Source organism: Periplaneta americana, chromosome 3, assembly GCF_040183065.1.
Source record: "Periplaneta americana isolate PAMFEO1 chromosome 3, P.americana_PAMFEO1_priV1, whole genome shotgun sequence".
NCBI lineage: Eukaryota > Metazoa > Arthropoda > Insecta > Blattodea > Blattidae > Periplaneta > Periplaneta americana.
Genome location: NC_091119.1, coordinates 33,788,762 through 33,803,711, shown reverse-complemented (window position 1 = coordinate 33,803,711; position 14,950 = coordinate 33,788,762). Strand labels below are relative to the sequence as shown.

Sequence of the window (14,950 nt, the reverse complement as noted above, 5' to 3'; positions counted from 1 at the left end):
AGATATTGTCATGGTTAGCCACTGACGGACAGATTTTGAGATTTTCTGAATCCATTTCTTGATTTGAGTTGCACAATGGACAGCTAGGAGACTGATATATTCCAATTTTATGCAGATGCTTGGCCAAACAGTCATGGCCTGTTGCCAATCTAAATGCAGCTACAGACGATTTGCGTGGTAAATCGGGAATCAACTGTGGATTATGATGCAGAGAGTTCCATTTTTTCCCTTGTGATTGTGTTATCAAATGTTGTTTATTGAAGTCTAAGTATGTAGATTTAATCAATCTTTTCACAGAGGAATACGTAGATTTAGTAACAGGTCTGTAAGTAGCAGTGCTGCCCTTCTTTGCTAAAGCATCCGCATTCTCGTTTCCCAGGATTCCACAATGGGATAACCACAAAATGTATATTGAGAAGTCAACACGGAGATGGAAACCTGCAGCATGACTGCGGCTGCAAAAGTAGCGCCTTGTGTGTGAATAGACTCGCAACCTCCAGTTGCAACTTTTGCTGCACTCGGGTTGCGCAGCACGAAAAGTAGCGTGCAGCACGCTACTTTTGGCTTACGTGTGAACACGACACACAACTTTTGTAGCTGCAGTACAAAAGTTGCGCAGCAAAAGTAGCGACGTGTGACCGTACCTTTATATAGCAACTCGCAAGACATACCTGGGTCCGTTGCGCGTTTGGGTTCGTGTTGGCGAGATTACGTTGTCGAGGCTTCTCGTCACCTCCGCCCCCGACGTTTCGTGTCGCCGCTTGACGTGATTTGTCACTCTTTGTCCCGTCTGTCCTTGTGGAACTTCCTTTTGACTTGGAAGCCTGATGTTTGTCGGAAACGGCTGTTACCAGTCGACGCTGGGTCTGGCCTGGGCCCATATTGTGACCTGTTCCTCGCCCCCCGGGCACAACGACCACCAATTCGGGACCCACCGCTACCCCCTCTATTTCCACATCGGAAGGAGGCGGCTGGCGCTTCTTGGTAGGAGTGATCAGCACCAAACGTGGCCTGCACGTCGCTGAGGCGTCGTCCAATGCCGAATCTGTAAAAACACCGTCAATATCACCTTCGCTTCTTCCAAAAATCAATTCTACTCGTATCTAAATGTTATCTTTTCCTTACAGCCAAATATACTACAGTGCGTATACTAACTGGCTCCGCAGAAGAAGTGGTAAGCAGAACGCGGGGACTCGAGGAGTTATGTTGGTATCGTGTAGGTAGAGTCAATGACCTTGGCCGCATTGAATGGTGGAGGGTGAGAGGGAGAGGCAGATAAGATGTAATATTCCTACGTTCAGACCAGGCATTTCACAGTACCAACTTTACATCGGTGCCGAGTTGAATCCTGCCGCTTGCTTCACTGCGGAGCCAATTAGTATTTGCACTGTATTAACTCATAAATGTATTGCTGTTTACAAGAGAAAGAATCAACAATGGGAAAATTTATTTTACTCAGAATTGCAGCAATCATACAGGGTGATCTGTTTGGATATGGATAAAATAAAAACACTTTAAAACATTTACTACTGAACTTTATTTGTTGAAACTTTGTGCATACAACACTGAAAGATGGGAAATTCCTTAGAGCTCAACATGACCCCCATTGCGTACCCTGCACAACTCATAACGGTGATGAAATTCAACCCATGTCCGTTGTAACATAAAAGGGATGATTTGTTGAAAAGCTTGAGTAATTTTTACTCTCAGATCATCACCCAACACGAAGAAGTCAGGAGGGGTTAGATCTGGGGAGTTTGGGGACCAAGCCAAGAGATAACTGTTTCTCGTATTGGGTTTCGCCTGAGAACTCCTGCATGTTTTTTTTAAACACAGAACCTGTTTCTACAAATGTTCGATACCATAACATTATGGAATCGTATTTAGATACATTACGCACACCATACTCGCGTCGAAATTCCCTTTGAACTCTTTTAACACTCTCAAATTTAGCATACCAAAGAACATATTGTGCCCGCTGTTGATTTGTAGTAGCCATTTTAATCATATACGATTTTCATTTGTCCTTTCAGATTATTTGATTGTCATATATGGAAACGCCCATCTTTTAATCATAATATAACCAACAAGAAATTTTTCCTACTATTATAATAGGTTTATAATAATCAATTAATATTATCCATACTCAAACGGATCAAACTGTAATAAAAAGCAAAATATTAAAACACGCCACGGAACAAAGCACAAATGGAATGTTGACAATTTTATGGAGAAAATCAGAAAAATGACGAAAAGTGATTACATCTACCATGCCGCCCATATTGTGAAGTGCTAACGTTTAACTTATCTAGTAAAATAAATGTCAAAAGTTTTAATGATCAGGTATATGAAGTATTTTTATCAATGGGCCTATACTGGTGACTAAAATTATTTGTATATCGATACGTAAAAATATAGTATACACTTACTTACTTACTGGCTTTTATGGAACCCGGAGGTTCATTGCCGCCCTCACATAAGCCCGCCATTGGTCCCTATCCTGAGCAAGATTAATCCAGTCTCTATCATCACATTCCACCTCTCTCAAATCCATTTTAATATTATCTTCTCATCTACGTCTCGGCCTCCCCTAAGGTCTTTTTCCCTCCGGCCTCCCAACTAACACTCTATATGCATTTCTGGAATCGCCCATACGTGCTACATGTCCTGCCCATCTCAAACGTCTGGATTTAATGTTCCTAATTATGTCAGGTGAAGAATACAATGCGTGCAGTTCTGTGTTGTGTAACTTTCTCCATTCTACTGTAACTTTATCCCTCTTAGCCCCAAATATTTTCCTAAGCACCTTATTCTCAAATACTCAACCTATGTTCCTTTCTCAAAGTAGGTGTCCAAGTTACACATTCAAAAAGAACAACTGGTAATATAACTGTTTTATAAATTCTAACTTTCAGATTTTTTGACAGCAGACTGTATGATAAAAGCTTCTCAATCGAATAACAACACGCATTTCCCATATTTATTCTGTTTGTAATTTCCTTCCGAGTATCATTTATATTTTTTACTGTTGCTCCCAGGTGTTTGAATTTTTCCACCCCTTCGAAGGATAAATTTCCAATTTTTATGTTTCCATTTCGTACATTATTCTCGTCACGAGACATAATCATATACTTTGTCTTTTCGGGATTTACTTCCAAACCTATCTCTTTACTTGCATCAAGTAAAATTCCCGTATTTTCCCTAATCGTTTATGGATTTTCTCCTAACATATTCACTTCATCCTCATAGACAAGAATATAGTATACACTACTCATAATAAATGTCTTGTACATACAGTAGGCCCATTATTGAATTGTTTTGTTTTTTTAATAGTCCAGTTTTACATTCGGACACTTTCAGTTTTCACAAAAACGAAATGGTGCCATCTGACCCATGGCGATTGATACGTTCAGTTAGTAACTGACGAAATTCCTTACCACTATAACAGTCACGCCCCAAATGAAAATACTATACGTAGGCCCTATTAAGCTTTTTCCAATAAGAGTGTCATACTTTTAAAATGTAATAAATGAAAGAGGTTTATTATTATTATCATTATTATTATTATTATTATTATTATTATTATTATTATTATTATTTTGAAGCACATATAGACTGATGTCAATACGTATAGAAGAGAACGTCAGTTAAATGGCCGCCGCGGCTTCGTTGGGTTGCGCATATACGGGTCTTCCAACTTTCAATGACAAACATAAGCCAGGCTCAATTTCACGAATGACGCACGTGATATTGTTCCTTAGGTCATTAACTGTTCCTGGCTTGTTGGCATAAACCCGTGATTTATCATAACGCCATAAGAACTAATCCAGCGGTATTATGTCTCATGATCTCGGGGGCCAGTTAACATCACCACCACGCGAAATGATGAAGCCCTTGAAATTTTCCCTCAAAACGACGACCATTTCGTAAGCAGTATGACACGTGAAGCCATCTTGCTGAAATCAGACTTTCTGAGATCCATACCATCCAATTGAGGCGAAAAATAATCCCTTATCATAGCCCGGCATCTTTCTCCATTGACAGTCAGAGCAGCGTATAGGTAACTAAATATGTACACTTCGCGTCGATACCTTTGATGTAGCTGGACTGATTTCAATGACCTTCAAGCCAGCTAGAGCGTGAGATTCTGCTTTCTCCCTAGAGTTGGCGCTGACATCACACTAGCTAGCAGTCGACACAGCGGAAATATAACACATAATTAATACATCTAGGTACATTATGTACTCGAATAAAATAAACTGGATGCATAAAATAATAAATCCGTCATTAACTGTAATGTCTAGACTCTAGAGTTCGTTTATAATGAGAGATGAGACGTTGACCCCAACAACAATTAAAATATGTAATGATTTGATAGCAGTGAAAATGTAAAAACAAAACTCTTATGAGAAGTAAAACCATATACTTATTATACAAATATTAAACGAATTTGATACATAATTTTACAATATTATTTATAATATTAATATTATTTTATAATATAATTTATTATATCTGAAATATAAAAAATTATTATTACAACTATACTTGATTTTTGAAAGATGGGACATGACAGTTAAGCGGCCGAGCTTGGAACTACAGTGCTATGTTGCCAATATGAACTACCATGTTGCCAGCTGATGGAAGCTAGCAATTGACATTAAGATGGCTGACGTTAACACATTCATTGACAATTGACGCGAAGGTAAGAAAACAATACAAAACCGACAGAGAATAAACACGAAACATACCAATGCTAACATTGTGTGCACAATAAATGTCGCCAAGAGAGCTATTAAGCACTCGCCATGTGGAAACGTTAAGTTTGGCAACTCAACCGTTGTTACCATGGCAACAGGCCTACCACGCTATGTGACATTCAGTTGTTTTTCCGATCGCAACGCTCCTGTCATGTCCCATCTTTCAAAAAAACAAGTATAGTTTGTCACTGAGAAATAAGGAAAAGCTGTTAACTTGAATTTATTTGAAGCAAAGCGTTACTGGATTATGCAATAAGGTAGGCAATGTTTGGATCCTGTCTCTCAACTCTATACTCAATTATTATCTTAGCGTATGCTCAATTACACTAACCTCTAGCGCTTGAAAGTGGATCTAAACGCCGGCGCACAGAGAAACAAAACACAGGAAAATTCGCTCAGTGTCCATTCTTTATAATCCCTATTCGCTGGTCAGAGCCTCTCCTCGTTCATCTTGGAAAAAATATGAACCAATGATTCCACCGTATCAAAATCCACACCAGACGGTAACCTCTTGGGGATGAAGTGGTCGTTCTTTGATTCCCCAATAGATTCTCATTACTCCAAAAGCGGTAATTTTGTTTGTTAACGAAATCATTCATACAGAGATCTATGATGTAACATTTCTGTACGGCTGTACAGCATGACGCTAAGAAAACGTTTCTCAGCCGACCAGTTTTTCTTTCCTTATGCGATATCAGAATGACTACAAATACTTACCGCCCTTGTCTCCAGCCGCCCTCAGAGATGTAGCCTCTTGTTTCGTAGTTGCTGGCGACAACGCCAAACCTATGGCCGTAAGGCTTTTGGAAGCCGATACTGGCTTGTTCCTGGTAGGGGCAGAGCATGCCGACAGGGGTGTCGCACCCGTAAGGTCGTGCTGGGACTGGCTGCAGGTGAGGGCCTCCACTCCTCTCTTGCCAACTCCACTGCCTCCAGCTCCTCCTCGAGTCCATGGTGGTCCCGCTCCCCCAGAAGGGAAAGACAGTTTTCGATCGTCCCCCAAGAGAGAGTCCTCGACAGGTACACAATGCTTTGGGCCTGAGCAGGCAGGCTGATTGGGATTCGCTACTCTGCCAGGAACACCAGCGCCAGTAGCGTCCCCCACGCAGCCGTTGTTACTCCCAGAACTGCTGCTGCTGCTGCTGGACTGGTACTGTTCCATAGCCTGGCGCTCCAGCTCCTGCGGACACCGCAAAGCTGCAACGCTTTATTTCAGTCTGGAAACTAGTCTATTCTGTTTAGTGGTGGTGTGTGATTTGAAGACCTGTGACAGGTTTGTCGCTGATTCCGACTGCGATTGTCTTTCGAAAATCACAGCTACGAGAAATCGCCATCTCCGCCCAATATGTGGCTAACGCGACGATGGCAACTGATGTCGACTGTGATTTTATAGAGTGATTTATATAGAACTGACTAAAAGAATTGTATTCCAATGGATACCATCCCACTGTGGAATCCTGGGAAACGAGAATGCGAATGCTTTAGCAAAGAAGGGCAGCACTGCTACTTACAGACCTGTTACTAAATCTACATATTACTCTGTGAAGAGATTTATTAAATCTACATACTTAGCCTTCAACAAACAAAATTTGATAACACAATCTCAAGGAAAAAAATGGAACTTTCTGCATCATAATCCACAGTTAATTCCCGAGTTACCACGAAAATCGTCTGTAGCTGCATTTAGATTGGCAACAGGCCATGATTGTTTGGCCAAACACCTGCATAGAATTGGAATATATCAGTCCCCTAACTGCCCATTGTGCAACTCAAGCCAAGAAATGGATTCGGAACACCTCAAAATCTGTGCTTCAGTGGCTGGCCATGATAATATCTTTGAAAAATATTGGAGTGCAAGAGGATGAAATAACCTTACTGTCAAACGCCTGGCATTAGAAAACAACAACAACATATAGAACTGACACATTTCTTTCTTTATTTATTTCAAAACGAATGATGCTAGCCACAATTTGATATACCTCAAATTTAATGTGAGTTTCTTTGGAGATTACTAATTTCTATAGCAAATATGTGCGGAGGGCCAAATTAGTCAAATCCACTCTCCTCACCTCCACGCTGGGGTCCCCTGGAATTTTTTAAGATGCGAAAGAGAGAATGGAGTGCGGAAAGCAAAGAGAAGCCACCAAGAAAAACTGCAAACATGGCATGATGAGTCTTTCCACGGTAAAAGATTCCGGACGTAAACTATCCCCCCATTCGGCATGGACGTTACGACGAAATGAAGAGAAGCGAATAGAAACATTTGAAATGTGGATATGGACAAGAATGGAACGTGTGAAGTGGGCAGATAGAATAAGAAATGAAGTTGTGTTGAAGAAAAAGTGATGCTGAAACTGATCAGGAAGAGGAAAAGGAATTGGTTGTGTCACTGGTTGAGAAGAAACTGCATACTGAAAGATCCACTGGAAGGAATGGTGAACGGGAGAAGAGCTTGGAGCAGAAGAAGATATCAGATGATAGACGACATTAAGATATATGGACCATATGAGGAGACAAAGAGGAAGGCAGAAAATAGGAAAGATTGGAGAAAAATGGCTTTGCAGTGAAAGACCTGCCCTTGGGCAGAACACTAAATGAAAAAATGAAATAGCAAATGTTGGAAATGTACCCGATCTCCTGTGAAAAACGTCTTAATGACTTACGGGGTGACCGCTCCAGTCGTGCCCTGACGTCCACAACAGCCTAGATGAACGATGTTTGCCTTCTTTACTCACCAGAGATCCAGTTGTTTCCAATTTGTTTACCAGTCCCAGTATTGTGTTTCTTTGGGGAGGGAGGGATTACGAACACCAAATTCTCTCTGGTATGCCCTTTGAGTAGCTGTAATTGAATTCGTAATCCAGTATTGCTTCACAAGGAAGAGACGTTGATTTAATGTGTACTGCATTTTCAGTGACTAAAACAAAATGTCGAAAACAGCTGCCAACAATAAGGAATAAAGAATAAACGTCTGCATAAACCGTGACAGGGACTCAAAACTCCTGCTTAATTTGACGTTAAAAATTGGTCATTAAGTGAATTTCCAGCCGAATAAATACAAAATTTTCAACATCTGCTATAGAGGTTAATACTCTCCCAAAGATACTTTACATTTGAGGTAGCCTATAACAAATTGTGGCTAACGTCATTCGTTTTGAAATAAAGAAAGAAAGAAAGAAATGTGTTAGTTCTATATAAATCACTCTGTATATGATTGCTTCAAACAACTCATAGTCAGAAGATTCATACTAACTTGAATATCAAATAAAATGCACTACAGTGTTAATGAAAGTAGGCTACATATTGTATTTTGTTAGTTAACTCGGGTCCAGGTGTTTCATGTATCAATTCAGATTTATTTAAATTCCCAGTCTTTTTTTCCCGTCTGTTACAAATACCGTATAGCATCTTTTCTGACAATAGGGGAACAGGCGAAGATGATAGTGAGTTGAATTTTAACGAGAGCAAGAGACGACCGAAAAATTTCGATTGAAACCCTTCCATTCAGGAACAGAGTTAGTGGTGGGATGTGACAACGTTTAGCCGTCACTGCTCCAAACTGTGACAGCTCTGGAAAAATCGAAGTAAAATAATGGCGATTTTGTCACAGTGTGATTTTGTGTTCGGCTGATTCATGGCAGTTGCGATTGTCACATATAGTCGTATAATCACAGTCGCCATCATCGCTATGCGTCACATATTGCGCGGAAATGGCGATTTTGTTACTGAGATTTTTGTATTCGGCTGATTCATGGCTGTTGGAATGTTTCCGAGTTATTCCGAATGTAACTGAACTACATACATAACGACACATGGTTTGCCACCAAGAAACAACAGATGTGTACAGTATGTTTGTCTTCTGCGAATTGGCAGACCGGTACTATACAGGGTGATTCACGAGGATTTACCGCCACTTACGGAGCTTATTTCCGAAGACATTCTAAGCAAAAAATGTCATATAAATATTTGTCCTAATCTCAATATTTTCAAAGTTACACTAATTTAAAGTTGTTTGTAAAATACCTTTGTTCTTTAGTTTTAAGGTAAAAGAATATTACAAATAGAGAATGAACTATTCAGAAGCATCATTTCTTTAATTGGCTAGTGTTCTGAAACTAAAAATGTGTTGTCAGTTGCTTTGTACAAATTTTCTTTTTAAATTTTTAACTAAAATGACATTATTTTTACGCACTGATCACAAAATTGTTACAAATCATACGACTTTAGAAACTCGATTCTTTATAGTTTAATTATGCATCCTAATGTACAGTCTTGAAGAATTTACAAGAGTGGCGTGATTTGTAACAATTGTTGTGATAAATGCGTAAGAAAATGTAATTTTGTAGTAAAAAAAAATCTGTGCGAATCAACTATGCAATTCACAACACATTTTTTGCTTCAGAACATTAGCTAATTAAAGAAATGATACTCCTGAATAGTTCATTCTTTATCTGTAAAATTCTTTTATCCTTAAAACTCAATAATAATGGTATTTAACAAACAATTTCAAATTAGTATAACTCTGAAAATATTGAGATTATGACAAATGTTTATATGACATTTTTTGCTCACAATGTCTTCGGAAATAAGCTCCGTAAGGGACGATAAATCTTCGTGAATCATCCTGTATATTATATCAACAATACTGATTAGCACGGCGATTAACAAACACGCTTGTGCATCAGTGTGTTGAGTTGTTGAAATTCAAATATTCGAACACCACCTTACTACAAATAGCATCTCGAAAAAAAGGTTCCACTAATATAATTACTTCTAACAAAATTACATTCATAAAAACCATAACACAGATAAATAAAAAATTGGGAACAATAGTCATAATATAAATAACAATATAAAAATTGTTGCTGATTAAATTTCCTATTTCTTTACTGTGTTAATATTGGAGTTTACCTTTCTTGACTAGTTTCAAAGTCTTGTGCTTCAGTGTCCAAAGTAGGAAATTTAATCAGCTATATACAGAGTGTTTCCGAGGTGATGTTACAAACTTTCAGGGATAATGGCGAAGGGCACATGTATAAATTTGAGATAAAGAACCATGGTCCAGAAATGACTGAGTCGAAAGTTATAAGCAAAAATAGTTGTGTGGAAATGGAATTGTAATTTGGCACCACGTGCCCTCCTTCCCTTAACCTTTGGAACAGTCGTGGAAAGATGGTATGGGCCGAATGTCTCCTAGGGGAGACCCGAGCAAAGAGAATAATGCCTATTTCTTAGAAACGCCAACAGGTAGCGCTTTCTGTTATGTTGGGGAAGAATCCCTACCAGATTTTGCTGCTGGAACTGACTTGTCGTCATTCCAGCTATAGTAAGAGAAGAAGTCAGCGTGTGTTTGAAGATAATTGACTGTTTTCTTAAAATATTTCAAGGTAAGAGACACATATGTACAACATACAGTACTGCAGAAACTCTTTGTTATGTGATAGTAATATATAGGCGATAGAATTAGTTCTAAAATGCTGTACTTACGAAGAAGGTTACTGACGTTTATGTTTGTATAACCTTAAATGAAAAGCGAAGTGGCGTCTGCGGGCAAAGTGAATAGGGCAAAGTGGATAACTTATCCATTATATAAGTGTCAGTTGTATTTTTGTATATATTTGTCTATTGTAATAAAGCGTATTAGATCATTTTACATAGTGGAGGCATTAGGTCACACTAATTAAATTATAAATCAGCAACACTGATCTTATTTTTTACTTAAGAAGGTCGTAATGTGTTTTCAGATGGTTTAATTTTTCAAGAGGAAGACGGAGCAAGCCAAATGGTCGGAAGAAGATATGAAGAAAGCACTTCAAGAAATAAAATCTTCCAATCAGTGGTTCTGCTATCTGGCCATACAACCATAATGTGTTTGTTGATAAAGAGTTTGCTCCAGATGAACTTACAGATCGCCCACTTGAGACAGAAATCAGCGAAACGACAGCTGGCTCAGATTTAACAAATTCTGCGGTGCCAGCTTCTTCAGCGGCTGAAGAAACAGTTAATGCTCACTCACAATCAACCACATCTGTGATGTTGGCATCTTCAGAGATTTACGAAATATTCAATACATCAATTACACTCATTAACATCGTGTTTATGTGTTGATTTATTTTTATTATCAGTGAATAGAAATTCAATAGAAAGGTGAAAATATTATAGGGATATTCACTTTGCCCGGTTACTGTATTTTCTTTCTCAAATCATATCACTGTCCGTAGGTACGGGAAACGAATTGCTGTTTTGTAGATATGTTGACAACATGTGTCACAACCAAAGTCATGAAATTTTTATTTCGGGAGCACCAAAATATAGCCTGTGGCATTGTTTATTCTTAGCTTATCCGCTTTGCCCGGGTTTCCCCTAAGTGGGTACTTGACCCGATACAATCTGTGAGCTTATCTGCTGTTCCCATTGGCTATCCGTATTCAAAAATCAGGTCTGCTTATTCCGCTCTCGTGTACTCCTCCATTTCACTAGGACTGATCGACTGGACACTGCAACTTCTTCACATACACTGCTGTCTACAGACGTGCATATCAGGACCGACCATGTCCGTTACACATTAAGCTATCTGCATTGCTTTAGTGTAGTTTCCTGCCCCCACCCCTCAGACAGCGCACTGAATGGAATACTGTAAGTAGACAACGTACACAACGTCAGATGAATACAGTATGTGTAAGATGTACAGAGGTGTACAGAGGAATAAAATTATTTCATTTCCACACAACTATTTTTGCTTGTAACATTCGAACTCGGTCATTTCCGGACCAGGGTTCCTTATCTCAAATTGATACATGTGTCCTTCGACATCATCCCTGAAACTTTGTAACACCACTTAGGAAGCACCCTGTATAAGCGTTAAAAGTGTATATAGAAAAATGAATAATCATGATAAAAATAAAGTAATTTGAAAGCAGGCAAACTAAAAAATGAAGAAAATTAAGCTACAGATTGAATTTTATATCTTGAAATTTCCATGACACAGACTACCAAGGGGGGGGGGGATAATCAGATCACCTCACACGAATAATGTGAATTACATCTTAAAATAGATTAATTATTTATGTTATTCTTAATTCAAAATTGTTAGTAGATATACAACGGACAAATACATGGAATTTAAAAAATAAATATGAAGAAAAATGAAAATAATATTGAAAAATCATCAGTGGATTTATGTATTGGGTTATTTTACGACGCTGTATCAACATCTAGGTTATTTAGCGTCTGAATGATATGAAGGTGATAATGCCGGTGAAATGAGTCCGGGGTCCAGCACCGAAAGTTACCCAGCATTTGCTCGTATTGGGTTGAGGGAAAACCCCGGAAAAAACCTCAACCAGGTAACTTGCCCTGACCGGGATTCGAACCCGGGCCACCTGGTTTCGCGGCCAGACGCGCTGACCGTTACTCCACAGGTGTGGACTCATCAGTGGAATAATCCTATTGTCCCTCTTGGTAGCAGGTGGGTTAAGTCCAAGTGAATAATAATCTAATTTGTATAGAATTAAACGACGATTTTTAGTATGTTATTTTACTACGTTTTATCAACATCTAAAGTTATTTAGCGTCTGAATGAGATGAAGGTGATAATGCCGCTGAAATGAGTCCGGGGTCCAACACCGAAAGTTACTCAGCATTTGCTCATATTGGGTTGAGGAAAACCCCGGAAAAAACCTCAACCAGGTAACTTGTCCCGACCGGGAATCGAACCCGGGGCACCTGGTTTTGCGGTTAGACGCGCTAACCGTTACTCCACTGGTGTGGACAATTAAACGATATCATCTGGTCTAAGCAAGAGGCATCCTCTAATACCTGATATCTCTGCGAAATGCTTTCCTCTGACGTCCGCTGTTGCTGAAATCGCTGACCCAAATTTTCGTCGGAAGGACGATACTGCTCCAAAGCTTGTCTCTCCAGCTCCTCGTATCTTCGTTCCAGACCGCTGTCCGAGACAGTAGGCGTCACGGGCGAAGTTGAGTTTGTCAGTACATCGCGGTATAGTCGTTTTCTGACGCCTGTACTAGACTGGCCACTATCTGACGAGCTGGGTGAAATCAAGGACGCCAAAGGTCTCTCTATATCTTGACTCGAGAGATCTACAGGAGTTGAAGTACTTATCGGAGAGATGGGCGGAAATTGTTCCCTCTCTATGAACGTCTTCTCTGTCTCTTGTGTAGTTTCGGTTTCCGAATTTACATTTACAATTCGTTGCTTAAGTTCTATTTCTATACTAACAAATTCTTCTATCAGTTTACTAACGTCCTGAAGTTCTTCACCACGACATGGATAATTTGCTTGTAACCACGGGAGCGCCGAATTTTCTGTTATGTTGACATCACTACTCACACAAATTTCCTCTGTTCGACGCCCCTCCTCTTGATGTGACACTGAATTTTGAACCTCCCGAGATTGGTGCGTCACAGTTCTCATTGGCAAATCAGAGAAGAGATCTCTGCCTAACAAGTCAGACACTGAAGAGGAAGAATGCTGGCATTGTCCTTCTTTAACATGTACTTGTTTACCACTACTTTGCATCCGTTGAAGGTTTTTACTTCCACGAGTTAACAGAATGAGATTAGAGAAATCTACTCCACCACCTCCTTGTCTTCTTCTGCTTCCCGTTCCGTTACAACTAAACAACGAATCTTGGTATTGGGTATAAAATTCAGGAGGACGTTGATATACAGGGATGCTCCTAGGTACAGAGTCATGTCTAATTGTCTCATGACTGGCTGTTTGTTGCTGTTGTCTTTGCTGTTGTTGTAAACCAATGTTAAACCATCGTTGTGGTGGTTTGCATAATATTGACGAACTAGGAGGGGCGTACTGACGTAAAGGATGCAACTGAGAACTTGATTGTTGAATTTCTGTCGTCATTGTAGTTGTAAATGTTGCGATGCCAGTTGACGCGACAGAAATACTGGCAGTTGAATAACAAAGTCTTTCTAACTCGCTGTTTCTGTCAATGGAAGAGCTGATGGAATCATTAATTTGTGCATATGGAAAGAGTTCACTTTGATGGCTTAAATCGCGGGCAGAAGGGAAAAATTTTCGACCACTCTCGCTATTATCACTTAAGGAAGATGTGATTTCGATGTTCGTTTTGGGATAGAACTCTGGGACATCAGCATTGAGTGTCGGTGGCGGTGGACGATGGGAGTTCTGTGTTGTGGCAGCGTAGGGCTTGTGGACTGCTGTTCGTTGATGTAAATCTCGAGTTTGGAAGTCTGAGATCGAGGGTCGATTCCAGAGGTCTCTGACCTCTGCTGAGTTGATGCGTAGATGTAGTTCCAATTCTGCTTGCGTCTGCAATGTGTAACGAGGAGTTGGGAACCGATTCAGATCGATGGGTTCAGTGCAGTTCAGTTCTGAAACAAGAGGAAGGAATAATCTGTAGGATTATTAAGGTAAAAATAAGTCTCTTGAGAAACAAAAAATTCACTCTATTTTCTTCTTTCTCCATCTGCATTTTTATTGGGGTACACAATGGACAATTAGTAACCGATTACAATATATCCAAGAGAAGTATAAGGTGCTGTCTGCCCTAGTTATTGCTAGAGAATATTTATATATTGAGCTCGGAAGTTGAAGACCTATAAATTTCCTAAAAATACCTTTAAAAAGACCTAAAGATATCCTAAAAAGGACCTAAAGACTGGAAAAAGGGACGTAAAAAGGCGATCCAAATTAATTAATAATTTCAGTTTCAATTACGAGTACATATTTAATGGATATGTTTCAAAAATACAAAATTCTGGTGGTATGCAACATACAGTGCGAAAAAAATATGTATGAATGAAATGTTTCTTTTTTCAGACATTATATAATATTTTTAGATCAGGCCTGCATAAACGGCGCTCATTAAGCGCGGCCGCTCTTTCGGAGCGGGAGAGCCGTCTAACAGCTCGCCGGAAAGGTACGTCGGAATGACGTAGGCCTGCTATAGGTAGAGGATAGTCCACGCAGCTATCTGGTGTAGTGTGTATTATCAGTAGCTATTTCACTTTGTCAATCTACGGCTACACAATGGAGGAGTCTAAAAGACGGAAAAGTGATCATCAGGAAAATTCTTTCAATATGGCATTTGGAAATGCTTATTTTTTCACAGCAGCTGGAGTCAATACTTATCTGCCACAAAAGTTTGAAAGAAAGAGGAAAATATAATACTAGTCCACACATAGAGA

General features: G+C 39.5%; 1 protein-coding gene across 1 annotated transcript in view; it reads right to left on the bottom strand.

The window, feature by feature from the left end:
- LOC138695910 (uncharacterized) overlaps window positions 1-14,950 on the bottom strand; it is a 58,711-nt gene that overhangs the window by 21,427 nt on the left and 22,334 nt on the right. The window contains exons 3-5 of the mRNA XM_069820269.1: window positions 12,579-14,134; window positions 5,478-5,940; window positions 672-1,045 (exon numbers count right to left, since the gene is read on the bottom strand). Of these exons, the coding sequence (XP_069676370.1) occupies window positions 672-1,045; window positions 5,478-5,940; window positions 12,579-14,134 (2,393 nt within the window). The remainder of the gene's footprint in view (window positions 1-671; window positions 1,046-5,477; window positions 5,941-12,578; window positions 14,135-14,950) is intronic.